At 37.8% G+C, this 17,576-nt stretch overlaps 1 protein-coding gene across 4 annotated transcripts in view; it reads left to right on the forward strand.

The window, feature by feature from the left end:
• Positions 1-17,576, forward strand: part of LOC124635102 (low-density lipoprotein receptor-related protein 2) — a 208,897-nt gene that overhangs the window by 163,638 nt on the left and 27,683 nt on the right. For all 4 annotated transcript variants that reach the window (XM_047170891.1, XM_047170895.1, XM_047170893.1 and 1 more), the window contains one exon: positions 10,947-11,066. In XM_047170891.1, coding sequence (XP_047026847.1) covers positions 10,947-11,066 — 120 coding nt within the window. The remainder of the gene's footprint in view (positions 1-10,946; positions 11,067-17,576) is intronic.

A 17,576-nucleotide genomic window follows, 5' to 3' on the forward strand; every position in this document is an offset into this window, starting at 1 on the left:
GAGTGGCTGTGGGCGTCAGGTAGCGGCAGTTCCTCGCCACCTGTGGCGCCGCCTTAATGTTCACGCGGCTCATTTATCAGCGTGACGAGCGCAGCCTCCCCCCCCCCCTCGCACAGCTCCGCACCATATGACTCGCTGACAGTTACACAAAATATCGCACTTGCCAAAGTATTCACATTTGAATTTTGAACGAAAGTTTATCTTCAAAAATCTGCATCCCATAATGTTCAGCTACTCTTTTGAGAAAATATGTAGAAATGAACCGCAGCTCAGTCGCCATAGCCGGGGGGCCTGCGACGAATTGAACACTTCTACAATATTTTTGAGTTTTTATTTCTAGAACCGTACGGTGGTTTCGATATCTCTAAAATATTATTCTTTCGCATTCAAAAAGATTGAAACTATATACAGTCGGACCAAGTTTCAAGTACAATTTATAATACAGGCCAACTACTTTTTATTCATGATGAAACTTTTCTAAATAAGTAGTTTAATTTATTCGCAAGTAAATTAGGTGAAGCTATTCGAAGCTAGCTGAAAAGTTAATGTGGATCCGAGACAAAGCCGGGTCGTTACCGATCGGTCGGAGGACCCGATAGACGTCGGCAGCTCAGGACTTAAGGCATTAAGTGCAAAGTGGTAATTAGAGTCCCCGCGATTCTGACCGCGACCGCTGCACGAGACCCTCTTAACCGGATTATTCAATCGAAGGATATAATTAGGGAAGTCAAAGTTTTCTCCGCGTTTTGCTTCGATGTTAAAGACTAGGTTTGTTTGGAAAAACTCTTTTGATGTCCTTTTGAGGAAACTTAGTTTTATGTACAAGAATTTAGCGGATACTTTTTAGGCAAAGTACTTAAACTAATTGTCATTGGTTTAACATCCAGCATATAATTTAGCACAGATTAATTGTTCAGTATCTATTCGGAATTTAATAAGCAATCCTAGAAGGATCCTAGAATTCTATTTTAGTGTTGAAATCACAATAAGTTAGGTCTGTTCCGATTGTTTGCTCTCTTCAGATCCTGGCTGCTAAGTCTCTAATTGTATTTTCTTTGGACGCCCACTTGTGACCTCAAGTGGCACCATCTGTCAGCTTATTCTGTTTCTAATCGATAGGAACAATCTTTGTCTGTCAAATTGCTTAGATAGAATTAGCACTTAGAGTTTCTAGAATAGCTATAATTGTCATAAAACGAAATATGAACCTTAAGGGCTTGTGTTTATGACACTTGGTTCCTCAACCAGACTGGCAGGTTATTTCATGGTTTCAAATAGTGTTTGTCTTGAATAAACATTCCAGTAATAGATCGTATAATTTGTGATTGAATTATAATAGCGTTATTAGTATGTCTGATATCTACTGGAATTTTGTCTGGTCGTTAAAATATTAGGTACTTTACTAGTCATCATTTTGATTAAACTTTAAAAGTTACTTGTGTAAAGTTGACGAAATATCGGGACCATCGTATTTTTTACTTCTATATTCCTTTCTATTTCGAATTCCTCTTCTGTAAAACGCGTACTTTTATTGAGCGTGTCGCACTATGTAGTAGGGAATAAAAGTAAGGGTAAATAGATAATATATTTGGCAACACTGTCGCAATAAAATTGCCTAAAGACGACGTAAACACGCAATAAAAAGTTTGATGTCTCACTCGTAAACCATTTAACGTGACGAACATTTGTTCAGTAACGCTCACAGACTTTCTGCCAAATATTATGTTGATATTATAGTTCGGCCATTCAGAGAATGCGTTCCTGACACGTCGCGATTGAACTGACGACGTAACTTTGCAATGGCGTTGCAGTTACGATAAAAATATTTTTGCTGGTTGTTTACCGTTTTAACAATTGAGGAGCATTAAAACAACATTATTATATCAATAATCAATGAATGTTATAATTTTGTGCCAAACTGAGTGTCAAATAACTTGGTAAACAATATTTTTCTAAATCTATACTGCGCTATTACAAGGTTATGTCAGCGGTTTATATTTTGTAGTGCTGTGCTAAAAATAACAGGCAAGTATCGTAATCTGTTCTTATACAGTTATAATATAAAATAATACGTTTTGATTTTCTTTTTAAGAATTGGAAAATAATGGACTATAAGACTTAATTATAACGTTTATGAAATATAAAAATAAAACTATGACCAAACCGCATTTTTATACTTAGATTAAAAATGGTAACCCCAAATGGCGTTATGGGCCGCCATTTTGTGACGCTAAAACAGTCGTCCGTTGTCGTTTCGTGCGCATAGACCACGTTTTTCAAGTGTTTTCGATCTTTTTTTATTTGATTACCCGGCTTTTGTTAGACCGAGATATCAGGATTGATTCTGTTATTGATAATAATATAATTATACATGTAGGCGAAGATGATGATGAAGACACCACCTCCTCAAGCAAATCGGAGTCTGATTAATATTCTGTTCGCACATTCAATTCAATGTACTTGTAACAAAGAATAAATAAAACAATTTTATTATATGAATATTACCTTTTTTTGGTTTCCACTTAAATAACTAAAATATAAAACAAATGATTCCGCCAATTTAAAACGAAAATAATCTTAAAATAATGCGGCGGTTCATTTTGAAGGAACGGTAACGAACTCAGTGTTATGTTGTGCCCATCACTAGTCGTGACTAACTGATAGGTGTCAGGAACGCATTCTCTGAACGGCCGAAGTATAACGACCAAACAATCGCGAACACCATAAAAAGATTTAAAACATCTCCCCTCGCAAGCTGCGGTACAAAACTCGGAGTTTTCAGCAAGATAATGTTTTATCTCACTGATTACAACGTTGTTCAGAAGCTTCGGTTTCAAGGGAAAGGAAATGAGAACTCTTCATAACTTTTGCAGGTTGTGGGATATAACGGCCTTTTCTAAACTTTTAAATTTTCGTGAATCCATACACACTTGGAATGGTAGTCATAGTCAACCCCCAATTTCCATAATCATGATATTCCAGTACCTGTCCGAAAACCCTTATTCAAATGCATATTGCTGAATTGATTCTCACATCTGATTTCTGCGACTCAATTTACATCTTTACGAAATTCAATAGACGGGACACATAAAGTAAATTCACCCATTCACGCTCGTCTAAACATAAATAAAACTACTTCAAGTCGCGCTCATCAAAATTGACAACCCTATTACTGTTTTAATTTACAGTAAAACCGACCTTAATGGCGAATAAAGAAGGTTTATTCAAGCTGTAAGTGGTAGTTGTATAGGGTTGTGACGCTCGTCAATCCGCGCCCGTTCATTCGTTCACATTGAGTCGTTCATCGGTCTGTTGAATAAAAGATGGCGCTGGTCCCGGCGAGCTAACGAGCCAGCAAAATGCCGGTGTTAAGGTAAATAGACACTACTTACATTGATACTCGCCTTATTGAATTAATGGCCGAATACTGTCTACGTAACTAGCTGTGGAACGACGAGAAGCGTCTTTCGTTGAAATTCATCGTTCACAATTTGCACAGCCAGTAATAATTAGTTGCTATCAGGAAGACAAGAGAATAACACTAATAACTAGATAATCCAGATGTAATAAGGACAGAAACTCATAATAAACGTACAACAACAGTTCATGTAATATCGCACGGACTGCGAATGTTCCGAGAAAAGCTCCATACGTCGTCGTACACATTTCGTGGCGAAATGGGAACGTGTCAGTATCGTGTCTAATTTACTCCAAATAAACAGTGTTCTTTGACTTGTAATGCTAGAACACACCAATTTCGCCGACCATGTGTCATAATTGTGTACCGCATTACACACTTTATTACTGGCGTGTGTGTACGTGAGCGGCGTACGTGTGTGTACGAGCGGCGCGCGTGTGTGCGTGTATACGTGTCGGGACGCTTCATTACATCAGGTAACAACGATTGATATGTATTAGTAATGTTTTTTCTTTCGCGCCAAATTTGTTTTGGCTGGCCGCTATTTCGGTCTTATTTGTTCAGGAAATTCGGATGTTATTATGATGCAAGACGTGCTTGGAAAACTTACTTGTTGTAGCTATTTCCACGTTATATAATAAATTTTTATTAACCGTTTTTAAAACTCTGGGCTCTTCTTAGAAAAAATTTCTTAGTGCTCGAGACTAAGAAAAATCTGCACTGGAAAAAAAGCATAAGAAAATGAAATCAGCACAATGAATTTCATTTAACTGGGAGACAACTGTGCGACGTTGGGAGAAGGTAAAGAAGTTAATTTTCAAGTAGTGCGAGGGAATTGTTTCAGTATAAATGTCGGCTCGGGATCGACCCCGGAGCAATAACGGCCGTGTTAGCCGAGACCTGTTTTAATAACGATATTTTACACGTTATTTTACAATGATGCTTTCGGGAAGTTAGATATTGGGTTCGGGTTTCGTGAACTGCGCCAAGGTGAATGTTTTAACCTTTACATAATTTGTAGGTATATAGGATACTTCGAGGTTTTTGGGGAAAATAGTAATTTTAACAGACTTTTTTTTTGTTTTTGTAATCAAATATATTTACTGAAATAGCGGCCACATAGCGCTTCACATAGTCATAAATCACTGGGCTAATCCTGAAATACCGGAGCCTCTGCGGACTTTTTGTATCTTTTAAAACACGCGTTTTAAAAACCGTTAGAAAATGTTACTGGCTGTAAATCAATCGGTGTTTTCTCCGTTCTGAATTCAAATCTGCGTGGCGCGAACAGCGTGAGATTGGCGCCATTATTCAACGCTGGTCGCTGCGACCTCTGCGGACGTGTGGATTTACATCCCCTGCCCAAATAATAGTAGTGCAAGCCAAATATTACTTGTTATTATTTATTCGTAGGATTAAATAAGCTTTGGAACAAAAAATGGATCCTTATTTTAAAACATTTATCCCGTATCGGTATCCTAAAACCTACGCCATGATATGGACATGAAAGCTTTTGTTGTGGCTGTCAAAACGTCGGCAGCAATAACGTCCATTAATTTATTCAGTTATGTACTCATGATACAAATAAATGGTATAGGATTGACAGGCGAGCATTGACCCGCGTACAACGACGAGATAATGTTACTGGGACAATTTTCTTCTGTAACCAAAACGCTTGTTATTAGGTCGTTGGTGATGGCGGGGCTCCGTAACGTTTCCCGCCTTCCACTCCAGGTCGGCCATTATTATTCCCTGAACGCGTTCCGTTACACGCACTAAACAGTATCGTGTTCACTTTATAAGCTTCGTAAAGCGGCCGCTTCAGGAAAATGCTGAACATTCAAGTTTCAAGTTAAATATTTGTGTTTCAGCTGTTATTGAGAGAGGTTTTCTCAAGGTTTTTATGTACTGCAGTAAGATGGTTGTGAATTGTCGAAAAAGGTTTGATGTTAAATTGTAAAAAAATAAATAACCCTTTCTTACTGAACACAAAATCCACGTTTAAATTATTTATCTGTAAATGCGAGTAGAGTTACGTATAAATTATAAGTAATGATTAATCATATGTGTGCGCTAAACTGCAATTTATTTAGACATTCCTGAAATAGCTGCTAGTAAAAGGAAAATTAACACGAAACAGACTCGATGCTATCTAATATTCCCAAATTACATAGCGGTAATGCGATATTAATTTCCGCGTACAAAAACTGCGGAAAGTCTTCGGACATAGGGATATCTCTTACTCGGACCAAGTTGTAAGAAATCCTCAACTTTGTTATATTCAAGTTAATTTCGTCTTAATGTTCGCGAAATCTTATAATAATTCAGACGGTTTATGTTCTCCTCGCCAAAGTAAATTATCGTCTGTCTCGTAAACATTGGCCCTTTATATTTTTATTTCTTGTTTTGAGTGCTTTTGTTCCGACAGAATTATCTTAAATTAACTAAATTTAGTGAGTCTTTAAGATCGCCATTTAAGATGTTTTAAGAGTTCTTTGTTAACTACATATTTTGTTCAATTAAGAAAAAAATTAAGCTGCTTCTTTATAATCCGGGATAAGCTTACTTGATCTGTCCACAAACAGCAATTGTAACGTAAGATGAAATTGAGCATAATCTATCAAATTCCCGAACATAATTAGCTCATTGTTACCGCACCGTATTGTCCAACACAATACCAAATCGTATTACACACAAACAGATAATAACGCTCATTCAATAACTAAAATATTGCACGTGGCAACTCCAGCAGTGTTGCCATTTAATTACCCAATAGCGTTGCCGTAATCAGCGACCTAAGCCGATATGAAAACCACCAATTTGCGAACGCATATCGTGGCATCAAAACGTATTTACTGGGCTTGCCTGATTATAATCGTTTTCAAATTGAATCTGGATAAGGGCTGTGTTTTGAACATTAATGTTTTGTTAATGTTTCTGTTCTAGCATAAATTCAGTTAGAAAGTGGCTTTATTTGTAATGTCTGGAAACCGTTTAAAGCCTATAAACATGTGCAGCTGAAAGTACTACCTTTATTGCATATCCTCCCCAACAAAGAATACAAAAGTAATCATAGTAAACGAAATCATACAGTTAGGTAGTTTTCAACACGTCCAGCACCCCCCCCCCCCCCGCTCCTGGCCGGCCCCCCTCTGGCGGCGGCGAGCACCTCACGTGAGCTCGTTAGTTCCAGTAAATCGACACTCGCATTAATTAATAGCAGCGTTGTTTCCATCGGCGATGAGCGAGGAATTATCCGTCCGCGCCGGGAATCCCGAAATGTGGCTAGTCGGGGAATAACCCTCTGCATCTATGCGGTATTTCAAGCTTGTCGGGATTATGTGGGGAAAAAGCTACGCTTACTAGCTTTGTGAATCGTAAATGTACTTAGACGATTTCGTGGATGCCAATTTTCATAAAATAGTTCGCTGAAATTACAAGTAATGAGGTGTGCGTTCCGCTTGTGGATTTCAGTAAATATCTGCACTAATAATGATCATTAAATACAATTTTACTTTGAAATGGATTATTATTGTACTACCTAAGCCGTGCTGAACAAAACTTAAAAAATGCATTTACACCATGGGACTCGCCAACTGACATAACCATATCTATGTATAAGTTAGAGAAGTAGCCAATGAAACCTCGTGTCATACATGACATGCTCAGGAAAGTTAGTGTTTTGTTTCATCTATATGGCGAGTAGAAAACTTATTGTATTGTTTAGTAGATATTATTAGCATTGTAGCTATACAAAGGGCATTATCTACTTCAAATAATTATTTCTTTCACAACAAACTTTGAACTTATTCTCAATACTTTCAGAAGGCTTTACTTCAAGGTAAACTTTTGTCGTCATTTTAACATTGTATCAAATTACCAAATGATCTCACAAAGGACAAAGTGAGATGAAACAGATTTTAAAAGTCTTGTCTTCAGAAGTCCTTTAATTCCGTTCTTAACATTTAACTTTACAATATTTGACCACAACTAAGTTTCTTTGAGAACAGCGACTTGTCAAAAGTTTCTCAGTAAATTGGTGATAACTGTAGATATCACGACGATTTATTGGGAAAGTGATTTTGGAGGCAGCATCCACTGATAATGGAAAAGGCTATTCCAATTTGCCACCTTATGCAAGTTTAGTAGTAAGTGACCTTTGAGTACCTACCCATATATGCCCAGAACTTTTTTCAACACCGATTTTTTTGATTTTTACATATGTTAAGTATAAATGATTGCATATAAGGCCTGTAATAGTAGAATTTCCTTTTCAGTACGAGAAGAACACTTTTTTCAGCGGGTCGTAAACGACCCCTTGGGCACAAAAAGTCGTTCAATAGAATGGAATGAGAATCAGCAAAATAATAATACGTTACAGTTATATTAGTCAGTCTTTATTAGGAACCATTAAGTAATAACATCAGATAATTTTAGAAATAATAAAAAAAGTCAGAATAATGAAAATAGTACACTACGAATGAAATTCAGCAAAACATTTGTCATGTAAATTGACGTTACATTTACGACACATTTTGACTGTTTTATTTTTACATAATGCACATCGTTTTCTGACCTGACCGGTGAGGATTATATGTTGAGCTGAATATTTTCTAACAGAAACGGGTACATTTGTTCTCACTTGCTGACGTGGCCCAGGTTGAGATCTCATATTCCCATATTTCAGGAGTAAAGTTCTTGCAATAGATCGACGAAATTCCAAAGTGTCTACGTTTGCCCCGTGTGATCTAGCGAGTAAAGTAGCATTGTTCACAACGACGTCAATCAACCACATCAATATGGGCATATACCATTTTTTTCCTCTGATGGCAATCCGGTAAACGCCGACATTAGCATCAAGTCTATCTACTCCACCCATAAATCGGTTGTACTGGTGAACAACATTTGGCTGATCAATATCGATTTTCTGTTTAGCAGCAACTGAATATCGACGTGCCTTTTGAACAGGGTGGACTCCAAATTCATTTGACAACATCGTTACGACGTTGTTGTCATTCCATCGTACAGCACATATTTTATCATTTGTGTCCAATCTGTAATCATAAAATCCTCTGGGCTGCTTTTTGCAAGACTTAGCATCCATTAGTGGACACTTGTCTATTCTATTTTGACGAGCAGTTCCAGTTATTTTTACGTTTTTTTCTTGTAAAGAACTTAGTAAACTGGGACATGTAAAAAAGTTGTCACAATAAACAGAAAAAGGTGTATCAGGGTATTCAGTCTTGACTGTATTCGTCAATTTAGTAACAACATGTTCCCCTAGGCCTGTATCTCGCGCTTCAGATCTTCCTTCATATAACTCAGCTTGTAAGCAGTATCCTAAGCGAGTCGCTGCCACCCATGCTTTGAAGCCGAAACGGATTGGTTTTCCATGTATGTGCTGCTTACAGCCATGACGTCCATAATATGGTATCATTGACTCATCGATACTTATGTTTTTTTCGATGGGAGCATACATTAGAAATTTTTTGTTCATGAGGTTGAACAAAGGCCGAATTTTTGCCATTTTATCTCCTTTACGTAGGTTGCTGTTGTCAGCAACATGGAAATATCTAAAAATCTCTTCAAAACGATTTCGCCTCATCGACTTCGCAATCAAAATATTGTGCGTATCCTCGTTGGATTCCCAATACATACGCCGCCTTGGTAAAGGCGAGTAACCACTGAGAAGTATTATACCTATAAAACAGTTCAGTTCATCCCCCGATAGGCAGAAATTATAGTTGTGCTTTTCAACAGCGTACATTACGGTATGCCTGACCATATACCTTATAACATCTTCACTAAAAAATAATTCAAAGAACTCTATTGGTTCACTTTCCTTGGTGAGTGTTAGAACTGCTCGTGGCAGTGGAGGTGACCACTCACTTTGTTGAGTACAAAGATCTCGCTTTATCCATTTACGTGGCCTCATGTTGGCCTGTCTACTGCGTTCTGAAGAAGGGCCATCACCCCTAGGGGTCCTGTTGGTACGCACATTCGAAAAAGAACGTTCTGAATCCGTGATCATCGTCGGTATCTCAACTGGACGAGAACGTCGTGACCTGTGTAGACTGGGTCCCGATGGCGTGGAAATGGATTCTAGGTGCTCAGAACTAGGACTAGGACTGGCTATTACCTCATCGATACTTGTATTATCTTCAAAAGGTTCATCACGTTGTCGTAATACCATCTCAGCCGGCGCAAGTAATTGATGACGATTCAATCGATTCAGACTATCACAATCTTCTTCACCTGAATCACCATCCGATATGGTACCATCGCAAGGCGGATCCATGTAAATATCGATGCCCTGAACATCTTCATCGTCGTCAAAGGCCTCCAGGGCATCGGCTATTTCATGTGTTGAGAGTACGTGTCGAGGCCTAAAATACAAAAAATACAATACCTATAAAACATGATATGTGCCCACAGGGTCATTACCGACCCAAGAAAATATATCACCCGATTGTGAATATAAAAATATACTATTTTAGAAAAAACAATATCTCTTACTCTGAAACACTCATTCGATATCCTATAAAAACTATTATTACGGTAAAATAACATAATACACACAAAATACTTACATTTGCATCCGATCGGTCACACACTTTTTCAAGAAATAAACAAGCATAAACTTGCACTTTTATTTGTCACTCTAAATTGTCGTGAACTGTCAACAAAACTATCTCGTGCTTCAAAATAGTTTTTGTACCAATCAATAGATGGCGTTTTATTCAAAATTTAATCAACAGTTTCGCGGTCACCATGCATTTACGGTATCGGCATAATTTTGGTCGTTATCGACCCTATGGGCATATATGGGTTAAAGTACTGCAACTTCTTTCAAAACCAACCCCTTCGAAGATTCTATAAACAATTTATGGCAGGCACAACAACCGAAACGTAACGTTCCTCTTAAGGGTGTGTTTCCACTGTACGTCACGGCATCACGTGCAGCGCGTAACTCCATTGTGACGGTAACACGACAAATTGACGTAAGCTGATTACATTACCTGAGCAGCTGGGGTAAGGCGCGCCACACACGCGCGATTTGTCGCGGCGTCGTGCGTCTAAACCACAATCTGTACTGATTATGTAGATGGTTATTGCGTGTTGTTTTTTTATTAGTTATTTGTTTTTGGGTTAGATTAGACTTAAACCGTCTTACCACAAAAACTTTTAAACATCAGTTTATGCCTTGTCTAAAAAAATGTCAAATTATGACGTTGACATATGGTTCATTTTGCAGCCAAAATTTTATTAGACAAGTGTAAAACAGGGTTTAAAGTTTTTGTAGTAAGGCCCTATTAGTTTTATTATTTCTTGAGATTTTTGTATTTCACTACCTATGATTATTTTATGCACTTACGTATACTAGAGGGCTCTTGCTATATCAATAGATTTAAATCTAGTATGATTTTCCTGTGTGTTTTAATTTTAATTTTAGAAACATTTTAATCGGGTTGTCTTCTACATAAATAATGAAGTAAACAAGTCATAAAGCAATTGTTTTACTCCACAGGGGACACAATATGTCCGAGTGGCATGTTCAGATGTCCGGAGGGCAAGTGCATCCCGTCGCTGTGGGTGTGCAACTACCAGCGCGACTGCGAGAAGGGAGAGGACGAGTTCCAGTCGTGCCGTGAGTACATAGCCTTATTTTATTTATTGACGATTTGTGGACGAGTTGCGTATACTTTTTGTATTGCTATATTTTCATAACGTTTTCTATGTTGTTAAGTAAAGTTGTGATATACTAGAAGTGTTACTTTTGAGTCGATATTGAAGACGATTTTACCATGCAGTAATCGTTAAACAGCCCACGTGGAACGCTGTAATAATTTAGAAAAAAACGTAATATGAATCTGCAACTGAAAGTAATTTACTTGAAAACTGACAAAGCTTTTCATTTCATGAGTGTACCTCGTATCCTTCAAACTGTCCACGTGTGTCCTCCATGTGTCCCTGACAGCACGTAGGAAGTACCCTCTTGTTTTAGTGCCCTCACTATTTGCCCCTGTGGTCAGACCGGTGCTATTGATTTTACTACGTGACTCATAACTGTCAGAACTTCTATAAAACATAGAAGTTCTGATAATTCCCTGATGAGGCAAGTAAGTTAGTTATCATTTCCTCGTAGTGTTAAGTAAATTCTGTTATGCGTGACAATAGTAGGCTTTGTTTCGTATATTTTTGATGATATGATATGCCAAATGAAAGAGGAACTTGTATCCCCGTGTGTACTAAAACTACTGTTCTTAGAAAAACTTTGTGAGCATTATTCCCAAGAGCTAAAAGTTTCGTAATGTTTTAGTGTCAATAGCAAAACTATATTACCTACACATCCAACTTATGTTCTTAGTTTTGTGTAAATTACCATGGTCAGAAATCATGCATTAAATCTATATAGGCATAGAGGTATAAAAGGAAGTCGTGTTACTTACACATTTTTTAAACTCAAGAATGGCTAAACCGTTTAAGCTGAAAATTAGAGGGAAAAACGCTTAGACCCGGGAGAAGGACATCGGATGTTTGTCACCCTCCGGCTACGGGAAGCAGTTATCTCGGGACGTGGGTGAAACCGCAGGCGGAAAGCTAGTAAACTAGTATATTAACACTTCATAACAATTAAATGTTCCACATATCAGCCATTACACTAGGTTATAGCTATTGAATCGTTACACTCAAGGACAGTAACAGTGGGACAGTTAAGTACAGTGCAGTGCACTCGGCCGGGCACACAAAGACGTGTACTTGAACGGGAACACGTCATCACGTCATCGATAATCACGCTGTTACACTATTAATTTGTCGCGTGATCTGTTGTGTTCTAACTGCGTGACGCTTACATCAATGTTCTACAGGCATAACATTACTCTGGTTAACACTGGGAGGTTAAACTGAAGTGCTTGTTAATAGGACTAAAGCGCCTTTTGCTACGGAAATTCCACTGGGAAAATCCAATAATTCACGCTTTAGTCGCTTGCGTAATAAAACAAATGAAGTTCTATTAATTATTATATTGCTAAGATTCAATTTTTGAAATGCAAGACGTGAATGTTCTAATGACGTGACATTTCCTTCCATTACAATCAAAACTGATAGATTATGATATGATACGCCAACACTCGGTGGAAGCTGAACACTTGCTTGTATCAGAGTGGTGTAATTACGCCATTTGAATCATTAATGGCGGCAATTAATCAATTCCCGGCACGAATATTTGCGTGTTCTGGCGGCGTGACACTTGTCACTGCAGTGTTATCTATCGCTCTACCACTACTTAGCATAATCATTGTATTTCATATACACATACGTACATAGGGGTATGTCAAACTTTGCTAAATAATTAAACTCTTATAAGTAACGACTCAGTACGTAAGAAGTAAACTTTCTTTGTAAGTCAGATAACGGGATAATGACTGCAGCGATTAAGATACCTACTATCTGACATTATAATAGCTTGAGGTAGGACAGAGATTTTATAATCCGTTACGACCATGTAGTGAATTTAGAGTGCAGGTGAAACTGCTGATTGAATAAAAGCCGAAACAAAACAGAAATGGCAAAATGCTGACAAAAAGAATAATTAATGGCACAAAATTGGAAACAGTGGTACAGAGGAGGTTGTATCATTTCCGATATAGCGGTATAAAGTGTATGAAGTATGCACAGTATGTGGCTATTAATAATGACGGGGTTAGGACAATCTGCACGCGGCATTAATTCCCGTCACGATCCGTCGCGTGCGCCGAATTGTTGCAGTGGGTTAGAGCACGGGACAACTGTTTGTTTTATGCGGTAATACTAGACATATTAATGAGTTAACTCGCTAGTTGACAGTGCTGAAAACATTGAAAGTAATACATAGTGCTGAAAATAACGTAAACATTGGCAAACGTGAGATTTTCAGAAGTGTTGAAAATTTTCTGTGGCGGCTATAATTTTTCTCATAAAGCAATGTTCAGAGGATTTTGAATATTAATTTCGACTCGATTACGCCCTTGATTGATTACAGCTATAATGAATTAGCAAATAATTAAATTTCGGTATAGTTTACAAGAGGATTGACGCTAAGCTTGTTGATTGATAGTTCACGAGAAGTGCCGCAGCTATATTTCTAGTTAAGTCTTTAAACCGGATTAGTTGACTGGGACATTAATCGACGCATTATTGTGATAATCTTCACTATCCTACACCACATCGACCTATTGATGTAGTATTCATGTATTCTCTAAAATGCTGAGAAAAGTACCATTAATTACCAAAAAGCTGTAATTTTTCAAGTTAAATGAAAAAGCCTTCAATGCTTTCTTTTGGAATTCTGGACACAGTCGACGGAATACTTCCGACGCTGTTGTACGACACATTAATAGATTTCAAACATTTTCTTATAAATATAAGATCATACACTCCTGATATGATTAAAAACTAATTAAACCCACTCGACACATCGGTCCAGTTATCAGTAAGCTTGCACTAGTACGTGTGTGCAGTAAGCGGCGCCGCGCGCTGCAATGTATCTTGTGCGCAGTTTTTCCCGAGAACTCGTTACTGGCCAGTTACCGCACAATGGATGGGCGACAGTTAGCTCGACTCTTTACTACTCACTATTAGATTAATGCTAAACTCCACTAGATTTTGTCTCTATACGACGATGTTTTTTCGTGATATATTCTGCTTTGAAAATGAAGCTGAAATAAAAATTGTTGAGCTGAAGTTTTAGCTTCTATCTAAAGCTAAATGGCCTTACTACAAAAACTTTAACAACTGTTTTACACTTGTCTAAAAAAATGTGGCTCCAAAATGAACCATATGTCAACGTCATAATTTGACATTTTTTTAGACAAGTCTTAAACTGACGTTAAAAAGTTTTTGTGGTAAGACGGAAAGTATCTGAAAGCTTATTTACTGAATAAAACAAAGTTGCTCCATCAATACAGCGGGGACATTTATTTTTTTACCTTCGTTGATAGTTACAACATGACAATACATACTTTTCTACTTTATATTCGGTTATTTAAACTCAGCCAGGGACCCAATCTCCATCAATCACACACATTCTTACAGTAACACAAAGGCAGGCATTTCCTCCGCCAGTGTTGCCAGCGCAAGGATTTGGCTATGCTGAGCATCACTTGGCATCTGGGTGCATGAGGAGGTGGACGCACGCCAGCAGATCTCTATCGGAAACAATTTAAAATAAATCACATATTTACGAGAGAGAGATAAGTGTGTATTTATGTGGCGCGCGCGACGCCGGACGATTGCTTTGTCGCATCTGTGCCTTTATTCTTCTCTAGTAGGGTTGAGCTTAGAGTGAAAGTCATTCTTTGTATGGGATTCTGTTTCATATCAACTGCATTTGTACTGAAAGAGGAAGACCAAATATTGATAGCACATGACTTGCATAGAAATATGCCCTGAAATATAGCTGCTAGGTACTCCAACAGCCACCAAATTCCTCATCCTAGACGTACCCAATTTAATAAAAAACTTCGCCTGCAAAAGGAGTGGTAATTAACAGCAACACTGCGATGATAATTGGCATTCACGTCCAGACAATCGCAATGAACACAGCCGCGATCAATCAGTCGCACAGACGCACTCAACAGAAATAATTGTCCCATGCCGGGTAAAGCGCGCTGTTCACGCCGCCACTAGACTGGTCGACTTAATGTTATTTGAAAATTTTAAAGATTCTATGCATAAAATATTTAGATTTTTATTTATTTATTTACTGGCTCGTTTCAGTTAGAAAACACGTTACTGTCTAAAACCATGTACATAATGTTTGGTCATGATAAAAGATTTGTCTTTCTAAATAACAATGTTTCATCGAAGTTTTGGATTTGGATTTAGTTCGAAAAGAAAGGAGTTAAAAAGTTAAGTTACACTATGTTGTTATTAACACAAATATTCCCAGTACATCGTAGAAGTTATAACAATAGTCGCATGTCTGATCGCGGCGTGAACAGCGAGCTTTCCTCGTTACTGCACGTGAGTAATGGCGGTGCAGTTTTTCGCGTCCATCTGTAGATTTCCCGGGTGGACTGCATCCGGCTAGTTGACTCCACCCGGGTAACTACCGCCGACACGAACACACGGCTTCGCAGCTTCTATTATAACTTGCAAGAAAAACATCGCCCACGGTAATATATCGTGAGACTACAGAAATATGTTAGCACGTAATATTATGAAAGTGCAATTTTATATGCTTGCATTGTTTACTGAGACACTGAGAAATATTTTAAATTCTATAAATTATTATAAGTTCCGCTACAATCCGATTAAAATTTGAAGTCAGTAAACAATACTACGTTCGTATCGTATGCCGCGTAGCAGCGATGTAGCACGTCGTAGCAACCTCGTAGCGATAGTGCTACGAACTTCGATTTGTAGTCCCCGAGTCAGTGAAAGCGATTCGTAGCTTTGTTGACCAATGAGATTTAAAATAGATACTAATTGTAGTTTATTTTGAGCATTTTTTTCACAGATTTAAGGCCCTCTACAGTCCTACTGTGCTAATATACGGTAGCTTGATTACTTTCCAGTAGTGTGTATAATCTTATAAGTCTTAGCTCTCAGTGACGTCACGACAGCTTCACAAGCTGTCTGCACGCGATCAAATATGCTTTTGTCTGTTTGATTGCAGTTTGTATTGCGAATTTAGTTGTTGTAATTAGTTTTAGTTACGTAATTGAGTTTAACCTCCCCACTCAGAGACATTTAATGATAACTTAAGTCACTCCTTAGTTACGGAATGTCATAGAAATCCTTCACTAAATAATGGCTTAAGTAACCATTAAATGTCTCTGAGTGGGGAGGTTAGTGTTCACGTGATGGCATTTGTCGCTCAATATTGCAAATTAATTCTGGGAATACAATATCGTAGGCTATTTTTAACCCCCGACGCAAAAACGACGGGGTGTTATAAGTTTGACGTGTCTGTGTGTGTGTGTGTGTGTGTGTGTGTGTGTGTGTGTGTGTGTGTGTGTGTATGTGGCATCGTAGCTCCCAAACGGATGATCCGATTGTAATGCGGTTTTTTTTGTTTGAAAGGAATGTCATTCGGGAGTGTTCTTAGCTATGTTTGGTGGAAATCGGTTCAGGTCTTCAAGGTTATCAGCTCGTTTGATAGGTGTGATAGGAATGTTACACGCTCAGTTACTTGCAAGCATATGTGGGATCTGAAATTTGAAACACTAATGTCTTCTGGAACCACTGAGCTGGTCTGCTGTTAGGGCACGAAGATAGGAGACGTAACCCTGAACTGCCTTTTAGTAAACGCATCGAGTTTGGGCTCGTTGAATTTGTCTTGACGAGTCCTCTTCATGTTTCTAATTGACGCGAACCTGATGCTGGAAATGGGATGTGACGGATGAAACCCTGGAATGCCGGAATGAAACGGATAAACCGATTTATAGTTTTGCTGAAAATCTAGAATGACCAAAGGTTAGTCTTTATTGTTTCTCAATCTGTGCAATTCTCCCAGAGCCAGTTTGTCATGAGGATTGTTAAACAGCTTCCTTTGGCCGAGATCAAATTAAATGAAAGAAGGAAAAATTAAGGAGCTCCTTCAAAAAGCGTGAAATAAAATTAAATTATAAATTAAAAAAAACCCCCGACCCAAAAAACTACGCAATTAAACCCTATAAAAAGCAAAAAATAACTTTAAACACTACATAAGTACCAACTAAAGCATGTCAGACTAAACTAAATTTTGACGTGTCGGGGGACCGCTTTTTACCTTTAAAAATACTTACATAAATCAAATGATACCTACCTAATTACAACATTCGTATAAAAAAACACGTATGTAAACACAATTATATACAAAGTTATAAGTAGTATATATAATGTAGTAGTATATAATTACTTCTAACGTTAGGCTAATAAATTAGAGCGGTCCCCCGACACGACAACATTTAGTTTAGTCTGACATGCTTTAGTTGGTACTTACGTAGTGTTTAAAGTTATTTTTTGCTTTTTATAGGGTTTAATTGCGTAGTTTTTTGGGTCGGGGGTTTTTTTAAATTTATAATTTAATTTTTAGATGTTTTTTTGTAATTAGCTCAATAATAGATAAGGCTACTACTAACTACTATAACCAAGTTGATTCGCCAACATGAAGTTAAATTGAGTGCAGCGT

Source organism: Helicoverpa zea, chromosome 12, assembly GCF_022581195.2.
Source record: "Helicoverpa zea isolate HzStark_Cry1AcR chromosome 12, ilHelZeax1.1, whole genome shotgun sequence".
In the NCBI taxonomy this organism is placed as follows: domain Eukaryota; kingdom Metazoa; phylum Arthropoda; class Insecta; order Lepidoptera; family Noctuidae; genus Helicoverpa; species Helicoverpa zea.